This window comes from Somniosus microcephalus, chromosome 30 (assembly GCF_052327205.1).
Source record: "Somniosus microcephalus isolate GS21.2 chromosome 30, FLI_Smic_1.0, whole genome shotgun sequence".
NCBI classification, from domain to species: domain Eukaryota; kingdom Metazoa; phylum Chordata; class Chondrichthyes; order Squaliformes; family Somniosidae; genus Somniosus; species Somniosus microcephalus.
The window spans coordinates 25418067-25432300 of NC_141016.1; the positions used below are offsets into that span (position 1 = coordinate 25418067).

At 44.7% G+C, this 14234-nt stretch overlaps 1 protein-coding gene across 2 annotated transcripts in view; it reads right to left on the bottom strand.

Annotated features, from left to right (window-relative positions):
- ogdha (oxoglutarate dehydrogenase a) overlaps positions 1-14234 on the bottom strand; it is a 141711-nt gene that overhangs the window by 75634 nt on the left and 51843 nt on the right. For both annotated transcript variants that reach the window (XM_085971235.1, XM_085971236.1), the window contains exon 4: positions 13508-13610. In XM_085971235.1, the coding sequence (XP_085827361.1) occupies positions 13508-13610 (103 nt within the window). The remainder of the gene's footprint in view (positions 1-13507; positions 13611-14234) is intronic.

The following is a 14234-nucleotide window of genomic DNA, read 5'->3' on the forward strand; positions in this document are numbered from 1 at the left end:
GAATTTTGAAAAAAGGGATGTCATGACTTTAAACGCACGTGTGTGTGAAATGGTGGGAAGCAATGTTGCCCCTAATTTTCTGTTGAGTGCGCGGCCCCTTTAACGGGCTGCACGGCCCAAATTTCACATTGGAAAAGCCGGTCCTGGGCTGCGTGGGACCATACAGCTTAGAGGGATTGTTGGTGGGGAGGAAGCGGTTGTAATGGCAAAGAATGTTGCCAAGAACACACTTGATCTGCTGCCGATGCCGTGCTTGAAACGTTCACGTTAGAAACCTTGGAGTAATGAGTGCCCGGGGATGTTGGATCACTCAATAAAGCTTTTGAGTTCAACACCAAACTAATCAAAAAGGACACACAGTCACTCTCTGCAATCCACCTCCTCTGCACAAGGAAATGGACTGCTTGTTCTTTTCAAATTAAAATGTCAATTTTAGAAAAAAAAAGGCTCGAAACCCCCAGGTACTGCACGGTCAACCCTGAGAGGCCAAGTTCCAATCTCAGCATCAGGCGTGGTCACATAGGGCCCTTAGAAAGTGTCCTTAGAAAGTGTCCACCAATCTCTGGGGCTGGGCCCACAGTGCATCTACTCAAGCACACATCCTGATAATAAACACACCAGAACCTTGCTCTCTAAACTGAGGATGGTGTTGATTGTGCTTTTGGGTTGGGGGGGCAAGAGAAGAGTGAAATTTTAACAAAGTCCAATTTCTAAACCTCAGCAAGATCTCATGAATAACACAGGGACATAAACACTCAGTAAAGATTCAGATGCTGATCCCTGTGTGGGTCCTTAACAACTGCATCACGTAGCGTTAAACCATGCAGCACAAAATTAAAATGAAAGTGATGTTCAATTGTCCATGCATACTAAAATATGAGGCTACGTTGCAGGGTGGCGGTATTGGTGCATAAAGTACGTGGATGAAAACTAGCTCCTCTATTCATGCAGTCATAGATTAATATCCAAATCAGCAACACGCAGCCTGTATACAGCCAACCAACAGGCCTTATGCAGCAACATCTCTGTTCAGACACATTAGCCTGCATAAATTTTAAAGTTTTGCAGGCCAGGCCACACAGAATGAACGTAACATTCCACCATTTGCTCTTTGCCTGGCAAGTCAACATGACATTGAGGCAGAAGCAGAATTTTGGAAGAGGACACATTAGCAGCTCAATTAACGGGCAGAGGAAAACAATTAGCCAACTCCACGGGCCACCAAGAGAATAGCCATTAGGAGATTGAGGCTGATTTGGAAAGAAATTTTACAATTGAAGCCCTGCATACCATTTGGCTTATTGACATCTTTGCACAGTTGCAAGATGGCAGATTAATTTATAAATAGTCCTAGCTTGTAGGGGTTTGGAAATAATTCAAATGTTATATTTGGTTGTTAGTCGACAACCATTGTTCACCAGGATATGCAACAATCTTTTACTACCTGGAATGAGTTAGTTTTTCTTAAACATTTTATCAAGATCCCAAAGGTTTAAGTAATAAACATACAGAATAAATAAAAATGCAACATATACAATTACATTGCATTGCATTCTATATAGATTACATGCATCAAAAAGAGAGAAAATCCAATTCTATCTCTACGAGTCCACACGATGGATCTCTCAGTAAGGCAAAGGGGTCAGGTAGCTAACCAGTTGCCTCTAGCATGCGAGAGCAGTGAAGCAGTGTCCCATAAATGTCAAAAGTAGAAATGGCTTACAGCAGGAACAAGGAGAACTTTCACAGAGCAGCCTAGAAACGTGGTAAATTGCGTCACTCCAGCACACACAAACACAATAGGAAGAGATGAAGGATGGGGCTATATCACAGCGTGTGAACGGTTATCTACCTGTGGTAATCATACCTTCCAAAGCAGAAAACAAGCCATGTACTGTACAAGCAATGATGGATCAGCTCCCCCTCTCCCCGGAGACCAGGTGGATTATCACAAGGAAAATGGGAAGTAGGAAGTCCTTCTATTTCTCTCTCGCTCTCTCTCTATCCCAGTGAATCAGATACATTAAAACTGCAGAAATCATTAAGTCATGAACAAAATGATACTGGCAACCACCCACAGTGAGTTCCTAATCTCAGTTCAGTAGGAAATGGGATGTAGCTCCTTACAGTGAGGGCAAGTACACAGCTGTCTCAAATGAAGAATGGAACTCATCTATCCATGAATTCTTCCAACATATGAGCAAAGTCCAGAGTTAGGACCAATACTGAACCATTAGGAGATACAGCCAAAGGCAGGAACATTGCTTAATCTCAACATTCTTATTTACTGAGATGGAATGCAGCAAGGCTGATTCAATATAAAAAAGTGAGATGATAAGTACAGGAGACAATAGAGCTTTGTGTGGAAGAGAGCCGCCGGTTGTTTTGGAGAAGAAAAAATACTGGGCGGATAAAGAACATTAGGTGTTTGGCTCGGGCAGAGGATTTGCTGCGCAATTGTTTCAGTAATTTACTGAACAACCAAACAGAAGACAAATGGAGATTATGAAGTTCAGACAGCACAATCAAGTTAAATCTTTGCGAAACAACCTATCCCCCAGGAAGTATTTAAATATTTCTCTGGAGAAAATAAAAAGTTAGAGACTTTCCAAATCGCCCAACCTTCTCAAAAGGCAGCAAATGGAGCATATAATTTCCTAGGTACGTTGCAAGAAGGTCTTATACTCTTACCCTTAATCTCTTGGGTAACATCACTTTTTAAAATTTGTTCCTGGGATGTGGGCGTCGCTGGCAAGGTCAGCATTTAGTGCCCATATCTAATTGCCCAAGATGGTGGTGAGCCGCCGCCTTGAACCGCTGCAGTCCGTATGGTGAAGGTACTCCCACCGTGCTGTTAGGGAAGGAGCTCCAGGATTTTGTCCCAGCAATGAAGGAACGGAGATATATTTCCAAGTCAGGATGGTGTGCAACTCGGAGGTGGTGGTGTTCCCATGCGCCTGCTGCCCTGGTCCTTCTAGGTGGTAGAGGTCGCGGGTTTGGGAGGGTCTGTCGAAGAAGATGCCTTAAGAATGGTGCCCAGAAGGTCAACTAGAGCTTCCACTCCTGATGTCTATCCAGTGACCCCCCCACCCCCCCCGCCCCACTAGAAAGTGTGCCTATCTCAACAGAAGCCATGGTGTGGAGATGCCGGTGTTGGACTGGGGTGGACAAATGTAAGAAGTCACACAACACCAGGTTATAGTCCAACAGCTTTATTTGAAATCACAAGCTTTCGGAGCGCTGCTCCTTCACCTGACGAAGGAGCAGCGCTCCGAAAGCTTGTGATTTCAAATAAAGCTGTTGGACTATAACCTGGTGTTGTGTGACTTCTTACATTTATCTCAACAGAGCAAGATTTGGCTTGGGTGTGCCGCTCCCCATGAATGAATAGACCCCAATGCTATTCTGCGCTTACATGTGAAGAATGGCCACTTGGAAGAGGTAGTGGAGGCCGCCGGTGCCTGTGGGACTGAATGCCAGAGTTCAGGAGAGAGAATAGTTCTGTAATAAGAGATACTATTTCCTCCCATTAAACAGGACATGGACGATGGTACTGGAATCAGCAACCACCAACACTTATCAGAATTCATTATTCTGAAAACTCAACCACCCAGGCTCGTCCTGCCTCATTAAACCTTGGTGTCAAGAGTTGAAGAGGTGTTTACATTCTTTGCAGTAAAAACATGTAGTTTTAATTCAGACTCAGGGTCAGAGCAAGTACAGGCAGTTATGATTACTCCCAAAAGTAAGGAGCTGCAATTTTAGGTGTACAGGATAACTCCGTTGTTAATTTGCGGATAGCTCTGCGCAGTCCAATTCAGAAATGTTTTCCTTTAATCACCGATTGTGCTAAATAAGAGTGCAGGGTCTGCAAGCTCAAACGATTCAGCACCTCCTTGGCCATGTAATTCGAGCTCTCAGGGTGCCCAGGCCCTGTGCTCTGCTGCACCTGCAAGTTCCAAGGAGTCTCGGCCTGTTTTTTCGGGTGGGGGGGGGGGGGGGGGCAAAGAAGAGATAATAAAAATGATAAACATTTGAATGGTACGAAATGGATCTTGCTCTCACTACGGAATTGAACATTTACTGTCGTCATAAAGGCATCATCCCCCTCCTCAGATACACGGCGTAACATTTTTTTGGGCCGTGGATGGGCCTTGCTCATGAAGTAGGAGGTTACAGGGAGATTTAAAGCAGGGGCCCAAGCAGTGATTGATGTATACAGTTACATTAGAGATCACCTATTCTGCACATTGCTAACCCTGATACACTTGATAGAGGTGTTTAAAATGATGAAGGATTTAGATATAGAGTAAATAAAGAGAAACTGTTTCCAATGGCTAAAGGGTCGATAACCAGAGGGCACAGATTTAAGGTGATTGGCAAAAGAACCAGAGACGACAGGAGGAAAAACTTTACACAACGAGTGGTTTGGATTTGGGATGCGCTGCCTGATAGGGTGGTGGATACAGATTCAATAGTAGCCTTCAAAGGGGAACTGGATAAATACTTGAAGGAGAAACAATTGCAGGGATATGGGGCAAGAGCGGGGGAGTGGAACTGACTGGATTGCTCTTCGACAGAGCCGGTGCAGACTCGATGGGCCGAATGGCCTCCTTCTGTGCTGTACTATTCTATGATTCCACCACACATCACAAGGTTAGAGTGAAGTCTGCCTGACGTATACTAACCTTTGATAAAGGTAAAGATACAATGTGGAAGACACAAGGAGTGGGTGTTGGTGTATTGTCATGGAGTTAGTGGAGGTACCCATTCATTTTTCACCAAACAACAGCGGGCCCAAGTGACAGAAGTGCTTTGTCAAAAAATCCACCACGGTCTTGAAAAACAAGCAGTTTTCGAAGGTTGTTTGTGGTCACCAGCCACACAGAGTTTCGAACCTAATGCATTTAAACAGAGCCCTCTCATTTCAAAAGGAGCTCTTCTAGAAGCTGCCAAATATGCTGTAAAGCATCAATATAAAGCAGCAGCTAAAAGAAAAAAAAGCAGCTCGTGTTTGGAAATCTGTGATTGAGCTAATCAGCGGTTTCCCTGTTCTGCATTCTTCCGCCAAAGCTGTTTCAAAAGCAGATTCCGATAGTGGACTGTAGGCCAAGGACACAGCCTACTCTTAAATACAACAGGCTTGGAACATGCTGGGCATCCACAAGGGGCGGAACTGGCATTTGGCCCAGTTAATTATCCCTGAGCAATGTTACTATAAGTGCAACACGAGCAACGTCACACTAACCTTTACTTTTGGAAAGGACAGCAGCTTATTGCTACAGCACATTATCTCTGCTGTGCCAAAGGGCACTTTATGATAGCTACTTCATTTCCAGTTTCAACATGAAGCTTGAAACAAAAGCAACAAGACAACTGCATTTGTACAGTGCCCTTATCACATTCCTCAGAAATGCCTCCAAACGCTGCAATACAATGAATCACTTTTGAAGTGCAGTCACTATTATGTAGGCAAGACCCCCACAAACAGCACGGAGATGAAATGCTGTTATTCTGTTTTTGTGATGTTGATTGAGGATAGAATGCTGGGCCGTCTTGAAATAGCGCCTTGCGTTCGACAAGGTCCATCTGAGCGGGCAGGCAGAGCCTCAGTTTAACATCTCTTCAAAAAAACAGAAAATACATTTTTTTCGCCCCTCCTGCCATTTACTTTTTGTTGCAGATTTGCTTAAAGTAGCAAATGGTGTTGAAGTATCACCAAAGGTACAAAAAGCGTTTGAGATCTGGGGGGTGTGCTTGTCCTTCCAGGGAAGGGTCCATGTGAGCAATGTCCCCGTTAAGCCGCATAGCGATCTGCAGGTCCCGCGCAGGCCGCTCAACGGCGTTAGAATGGAAAAAGCCGCGCATGCGCGGTCATTTGAGTGGGACGCGCATCCAAAAAAAAATTAGCGGGAACATTGCATGTGGGCATTTTTACTTGTGGGGTTTCAAATGGCAATTTTAAAAAAAACTGCTGAGTGTTAGGGAGGCCCCCACAAATACAGAGTTTGTGTGTATTGTTGGCAGTATACTGTTAAAGCACTGGAAAGGGATGATGTGCTCGAGGGTTCAAAGACAGAATCTATTTGGTTAGAGTTAAGGAACAGAGGAGCGATTACACTGCTGGGTGTATACTATAGGCCACCAAATTGCGGGAAGGAGATAGAGCACATTTCAGAAAGATGCACAAACTTCAGTAGTAGTGATAATGGGGGACTTCAATTCTCCTAATATAGACTGGGATAGTAACAGTGTAAAGGGCAAAGAAGGGGGGAATTCCTGAAATGTGTACAAGAGAACTTTCTTGAGCAGTGTGTTTCCAGTCCAACCAGGAAGGAAGCAGTGCTGGATCTAGTACTGGGGGAATGAAGTGGGGCAAGTGGAGCATGTTTCATAGAAACATAGAAGATAGGAGTAGGCCATTCGGCCCCTCGAGCCTGCTCCGCCATTCAATGCGATCATGGCTGATCATCCAAATTCAGTACCCGGTCCCTGCTTTCTCCCCATACCCCTTCATCCCTTTAGCCTTAAGAAATATATCCAACTCCTTCTTGAATATATTTAATTAATTGGCCTCTACTGCCTTCTGTGGTAGTGAATTCCACAGGTTCACCACTCTCTGGGTGAAGAAATTCCTCCTCATTTCAGTCCTAAATGGCTTACCCCTTATCCTTAGACTGTGACCCCTGGTTCTGGACTCCCCAACCATCGGGAACATCCTTCCTGTATCTAGTCTGTCCAGTCCTGTCAGAATTTTATAAGTTTCAATGAGATCCCCTCATTCTTTTAAACTCCAGCGAGTACAAGCCCAATCGACCCAATCTTTCCTCATACGTCATTCCTGCCATCCCAAGTATCAGCCTGGTGAATCTTCGCTGAACTCCTTCCATGGCAAGAACATCCTTCCTCAGATAAGGCGACCAAAACTGCACACAATACTCAAGGTGCAGTATCACCAAGGCCCTGTACAACTGCAGCAAGACATCCTTGCTCCTGTACTCGAACCCTCTCGCTACGAAGGCCAACATACCATTTGCCTTCTTCACCGCCTGCTGCACCTGCATGCTTACCTTCAACGACTGGTGCACAAGGACGCCCAGGTCTCGTTGCACTTCCCCTTCTCCCAATCTATTGCCATTCAGATAATCATCTGCCTTCCTATTTTTGCCACCAAAGTGGATAACCTCACATTTATCCACGTTATATTGCATCTGCCATGCTTCTGCCCAATCACCCAACCTGTCCAAATCATACTGGAGTTTCTCGGCATCCTCCTCACAGAACACATGCCCACTCAGCTTTGCGTCGTCTGCAAAAAGATATTACATCTAGTTCCCTTGTCTAGATCATTAATATATATTGTGAATAGCTGGGGTCCAAGGACCGATCCCTGCGGTACCCCACTAGTCACTGCCTGCCACTCGGAAAAAGACCCGTTTATTCCAACTCTCTGCTTTCTGTCTGCCAACCAGTTCTCTATCCAAGTCAATACCTTGCCCCCAATCCCATATGCCTTAACTTTACACGCTAATCTCTTATGCGGGACCTTATCGAAAGCCTTCTGAAAGTCCAAATACACCACATTCACTGGTTCTCCCTTATCTATTTTACTAGTTACATCCTCAAAAAATTCCGGTAGATTAGTCAAGCACGATTTACCTTTTGTAAATCCATGTTGACTTTGTCCGATCCGGTCACTTTTTTCCAAGTGCTCTATTACATCTTTTATAATGGACTCTAGCATTTTCCCCACTACCGATGTCAGGCTTACCGGTCTGTAATTCCCCATTTTCTCTCTACCACCTTTTTTGAACAGTGGGGTAACATTAGCTACCCTCCAATCCATGGGTACTGTTCCAGATTCCATCAAATGTTGGAAGATGATCAGCAATGCAGCTACTATTTCTAGGGCCACTTCCTTAAGTTTCAATGGGAGAGCATTTGGGGAACAGTGATCATAATATCATTTAGGTTTAGAATAATCAAGAATAGACAAGGAAAAATCAAATGTGAAAATACTCAACTGGAGGGGAGCTAATTTCAGTGAGTTGAAAAGGGATCTGGCCCAGGTGGATTGGAATCAAAGATTGGCAGGCTAAACAGTAAATGAGCAATGGAAGGCCTCCAAAGAGGAGATAGTTCGGGTACAGACTGGACACATTGCCACGAGGGGGAAAGGAAGGGCATCCAAAGCTAGAGCACCCTGGATGGCTAAAGATAGAGGTTTAAATGAAACAGAAACCTTATGATAAATGTTGGGTTCATAATTCAGAACCAAGTTGAATACAAAAAGTATAGGGGAGGGCTGAAAGAGGAAGTAAGAAGGGCAAATAGGACCTATGAGAATTGATTAGCAGGTAACAGAAATGGGAACCCAAAAGTCTTTTATCAACATATAAATAGTAAATGGGTAGTCAAAGAAAGGGTGGGACCAAAAAATGAGATCTTCTCATCAAGGCAGAGGGCATGGCGGAGGTACAAAGTGAGTACTTTGCTTCTGTCTTCAATAAGGAAGAGGAGGCTGCCAACGTCACAGTAAAAGAGGCAGCAGAGAAATTGTATAGGGTAAAAATAAAGTCGAGGTACTTAAAAGGTTGACAGCGCTCAAAGTAGAAAAGTCACCCGGTCCAGATGGGATGTATCCGAGGTTGCTGAAGGATGCAAGGGTGGAAACTGTGGAGGCTCTGGCCACAATCTTCCTTAAAATATGGGAATAATAATGTCAGAGGACTGGAGGATTGCAAGTGTTACACCCCTGTTCAAAAAAGGGGAGTGGGATAAGCCCAGTAATTGTGTCAGAGGTGGGGAAACTTTGAGAGGCATTATTTCAGGGCAAAGTTAACTGGCACTTGGAAAAATGCAGGTAAATAAATGAAAGCTGGCCGAGATTTGCTAAAGGCAAATCGTGTTTGACTAACTTGTTTGAGTTGTTTTTAAATGAAGTAACGGGGTGGGTGGATGAGGATAGTGTAGTTGATGTGTATATGGACTTTCATGAGGCGTTTGATAAAGTACCACATAATAGACTGGTTAGCAAAACTGAAGCCCATGGGATTAAATGGACAGTGGCAGCATGGATTCAAAATTGGCTAAGGGGCAGAGAGCAGTGGTGAATGGTTATTTTTCAGACTGGAGGGAAGTGTACAGTGGTGTTTCCCAGGGGTCAGTGTTGGGGCCACTGCTCTTTTTGATATATATGAATGACCAGGATTTGGGTATACAGGGCATAATTTCAAAGTTTGCAGATGACACGAAACTCTACAAAATGTAGTAAACAGTGAGGAGGATAGGAACAGACGTCAGGAGGACATAGACAGACTGGTGAAATGGGTAGACACATGGCAGATGAAATTTAACGCAGAGAAGTGTGAAGTGATTAATTTTGGCAGAAAAAATGAGGAGAGGCAATATAAACAAAACGGTACAATTTTAAAGGGGGTGCAGGAATAGAAAGATCTGGGTGTGTATGTACACAAATTTTTGACGGTGGCGGGACAAATTGAAAAGGCCATTTAAAAAAAAAACATATGGGATCCTTGGCTTTAAAAATAGAGGAATGGACTACAAAAGTAAGGAAGTTATGTTAAACCTTTATAAAACACTGGTTAGGCCTCAGCTGGAGTATTGTGGCCAATTCTGGGCACCACACTTTAGGAAGGATATCAAGGCCTTAGAGAGAGGGTGCAGAGGAGATTTACTAGAATGGTACTAAGGATGAAAGACTTCAGTTACGTGGAGAGACTAGAGAAACTGGGGTTGTTCTCCTTAGAGCAACAACAACAACTTGTATTTATATAGTGCATTGATCTATCGCCTTTAATGTAGTAAAATGTCCCAAGGCGCTTCACAGTATCGTTAGCCAACAAAATGCGTCACCGATCCGCACAAGGAGATATTAGGAATAAAAACAGAAAATGCTGGAAATACTCAGCAGGTCAGGCAGCATCTGTGGAGAGAGAAACCGTTAACGTTTCAGGTCGATGACCCTTCGTCAGAACTGGAAAAAGTTAGAGATGCAACAGATTTTAAGCAAGTGCGGGGGCAAAGGGGGGGTGGGGGGGAGGGGAGGAAAGAACAATAGGGGAGGTCTGTGATAGGGTGGAAGGCAGGAGAGATTAAAAAACAAAAGGGATGATGGTGCAATGCAAAAGGAGATGGTAATGGGACAAGTAAAGAAACAAAAAGATGGGTCTAGAAGAGGTGTAAATGGGAATGGCAGAATCATCAACAGCTGCCATATGAAAAAATAGGGGCAGAGATTGTGGACTGAAATTGTTGAACTTGATGTTGAGTCCAGAAGGCTGTAAAGGAGATATTAGGACATTGAACAAGTTTTAGGTCACAAGAGGTAGGTTTTAAGGAGTGTTTTAAAGGAGGAGAGAGATAGAGACAGAGACAGTTAGGGAAGAAATTCCAGAACTTAGGGCTTCGGCAGTTGAAGGCAATGGCGGAGCGATTAAAATCGGGGGTGAGCAAGCGGCCAGAATTGGAGGAGCACAGAGATCTTGGAGGGTTGGAGGAGGTTACCGAGATAGGAAGGGGCGAGGCCATTGCGGGATTCGAAAACAAGGAAGAGAATTTTTAAAACTGAAGTGCTGCTATACCGGGAGCCAAATGTCGGTCAGCGAGCACAGGGGAGACGGATGAACGGGACTTAGTGGGAGTTAGAATACGAGCAGAGTTTTAGAGGAGCTCAAGTTTAAGGAGGGTGGAGGACAGGAGAGCGTTGAAATAGTCAAGTCTAGAGGTAACAAAGGTATGGCCGAAGGTTTCAGCAGCAGATGAGCTGAGGCAGGGGCGGAGACAGACGATGTTATGGAGGTGGATGTAGGCGGTTTGGTGATGGAGAGGATGTGTGGCCAGCAGCTCATCTCAGGGTCACATAGGGCGCCAAGGTTGCAGAGAAGGTTAAGGGGAGATTTGATAGAGGTGTTCACAATCATGAACGGTTTTGATAGAGTAAATAAAGAGAAACTGTTTCCAGTGACAGAGGGTTGATAACCAGAGGACACAAATTATTTAAGGTGATTGGCAAAAGAACCAGAGGTGACATACGGAAACATTTTTTTATGCAGCGAGTTATGATGATCTGGAATGTACTGCCTGAAAGGGTGGTGTGATGGAAGCAGATTCAATGATAAAACTTTCAAAAGGGAATTGGATAAATACTTGAAAAGGAAACATTTGCTGGGCTATGGGGAAAGAGCAGGAAGAGTGGGACTCATTGGAGAGCTCTTTCAACAAGCCCGTACAGGCACAATGGGCCAAATGGCCTCGTTCTGTGCTGTATCATTCTCCGATTGTATTCCGGGCCCCCAAGATTTAAATACATCATAGGAAGATTAATGAATCACAAGCTTTAAAAGTCAAGCAATGCTAACTATAACACAAAGTTAAGGCAAAGGTCTTTAGGGCTTCTGCATCACTCTTGTTCCCTATTTGCCAATTCTTCTACTTTTTTTCTTTAAAAAAGGTATCCCACACATCATCACATCCCAGTGGCCTGCTCCCCATACTCTGGCAACACTGCTCTTTAACCAGTTGATTAGAGCTGCCTTTCTTGGAGCACGTCGAGTTACACTACAATTGTTCTTCCACTTGCCCCCCCGCCCCCCAGTCTCCTTGAAATGAAGCGTTAGAAACAGAATGTGAAAGAGGCCAACACTGCTGTCCGCTCTGCTTCAGCACATTCTCCCTCCACATCTTCTGGTGGAACTCCATTGCTGCACATTGTTTAACGGGATAATCAGGAATGCAAGCCACTGTTTTTACTGTAATTCATAGTTTAAAAAGTGTCCAGCTGGAGCTGCGCAGTACGGACGTGCCCGGAGGTCAAGCAATACAGTACTTCACAACAGGACCAAATCTCCTCCCCACCCACTGGTCACCAACAGAGCAACATCAGCAGCTGCTGGGTGGCAAATTCTTCAACTGTGTGCGTCTTCTTTATGGAAGGAAGCAAGTCAGTGGTCCAGATTATTAAAAGAAAATTAGAAGCGGACAATATAAAATATATTTTTTTAAACAAATGGACCTTTTTAAATCTAAACATGCGCCTAAAAGCAGACTCAAACGCTAAACAGACTTCTCCTCTTACTGCACGTAAAAAGGAACCAATTGAGGAATGTGTTTACATGACAAGGCATCCGTGTGACATTGAGAAAGCAAAGCGAGTGAGTCAGCAGAAATAAAGTCAAGCTTCTAGGGTTAATGGCCAATCAACAGATTAGTGAGCAGATTCAAACAAACAACATGATTTAAAATGAAATCATTCCAGGATTGAGTGTGCTGCAGCAAAGTTGAGGAAAGCACTGTCTGTTACCACAGCCATACTTTGGAAACTACTTCTGAACGCTGCTTTGAAGTATTTGAGATTCCTTCTGTACGGAGTATCAAGGTGGCACCAGCCCAACAGCAGCTGGCATTGACTTCAGGCCATATTCAAGCTCACCTGGGCAGGACACTGCAGGAACTGTACAGAGTACACCCATGCAAACAATTACCCCCAAACCACTGACTACAAGGCTCCACGTACGGGTCAGTTGGTAACATTGCGTACCCATTGACAAACAGAGCCGTGAGAACCAAGGTGGTGTCAGGTTTGAACCCTAATCTGTGCCAAGTTAGCGGAGGAAGATGGGGGGACAAAAGGTCAGAGGTCCTACTCTTGATTGTTGCCCAATGGCCTCTGCGGACTTTGGTCGAGGGCGGAATCAGCCTAGAGTGTCACGTGCTCCCCAGGGCCACATTCACCATCCAGGCTCGCACATGAAGAATGGCCACTTGGGCGAGACCCCGAAGGGCCATTAGCCTCCATGCAGCCGGACCCTAGCACGCGTCAGCACCTTTAACAGAGCGGAGAGAACTGGAGGCATAAAAACAAAATGCCCTCCGTACAACTGAAAAATCTCAAAAATAGATTGGATGTGGAAAAAACCTCTGTATAAGCCAGTTCCTACCATTTGCAATTCAAATAGGCATAAAACCACTAGAAATACTAAAAGCTGGGGCAAAATAAAAGCTAATAAATCTGTGTGTATGCAGGTTGATAAACTCCAGCATCTCTAAACCTACCCTCAGTGTTGAAATACATTTAACCCTTCATGGCCAATTGTGCAAATGCACTGCAGTGAGGTAGAGTGGCAGCAGACCTTGTGACGGAGTTCAGAAGTATTGCCTAGCACAGGAGGAGAGTTTATTTCCAATTGCTGTAGGGGATGGACAACTTGGATTTCTGTGACTAAACTGAGCTGATGGGAGACAGTGATACAGGCTTGGCAAGAGAGTGCCGTGTTAGAGAGCCCCACCCAAGCACTGGCTTCATTCATTGTAGGCTGCATAGGACAGCGTTTCGGAATCAGAGCCAGCATACAGAACAGGTGCAGCAAGTGTTCAGGAAGTGCATGCAGCCTTCACAGCTCAACACTGAAAGCCAAAACGCTAAAGGTTGCAAAAACTAGACCGAGGAGCTCAAACAAAGGAACACCATCCAGTCCAGAGCCCTCACCAAGTCCGTGTGAGGAAGTGACTAGGTTAGCTGGTACGGACGATTCCAGGTCCGCATCCAGAATTCCTAGAGGGTCCAGTTGCGCAACGTGATGTCCTCGTATCTAGAATAAGGAAAAGAACGGAAAAGAGGGGGTGGTGGAAGAGAAGGGGCAAGGGAGGAAAAAGAACAGTTTAACATATTTTCTTAAATATTGCTAATTAATTTCAAAATTCATCTCACCAAGGCAGGAGGGACCAACAGGAAAAGCACTACGAGACTCATCAAAGTCTACTACATTAATGCCAAGTGGATCAAGTTTTGTGATGTGATGACCCCTGACCTGTGGATAAGGAACAACAACATTCAAGAAAAAAAACATGCTTTATTTGTGCAGGTACACCAGAGCTGCTCAATAAGCACGGCAGGCGACAAATACCCACATGACATCACTTAACATGGATTACCGCACCGCTCCATTCTACATTGAACACTTTGGGAGTTTCGATCACAATTGGGATGAGCTATTTAAGGTGAAGTACCCCCCTTGGGGTACTTCACTGTGAAAATCATTCCCACAGGTTTCCAGAGAGAAAAGGCAGGGCTCGAACTTCAGACAGCCAAGACCTGCTCAGCTTTCTCTCCTATTCTCGTCTGAAGGTGCTGAATCAGTCTAGGTTACAGTTCCACGGGCACCAGCTGCTCTATTGGACCTCACCCAAGAGATCGTGGGGGAGCAATGAGCATC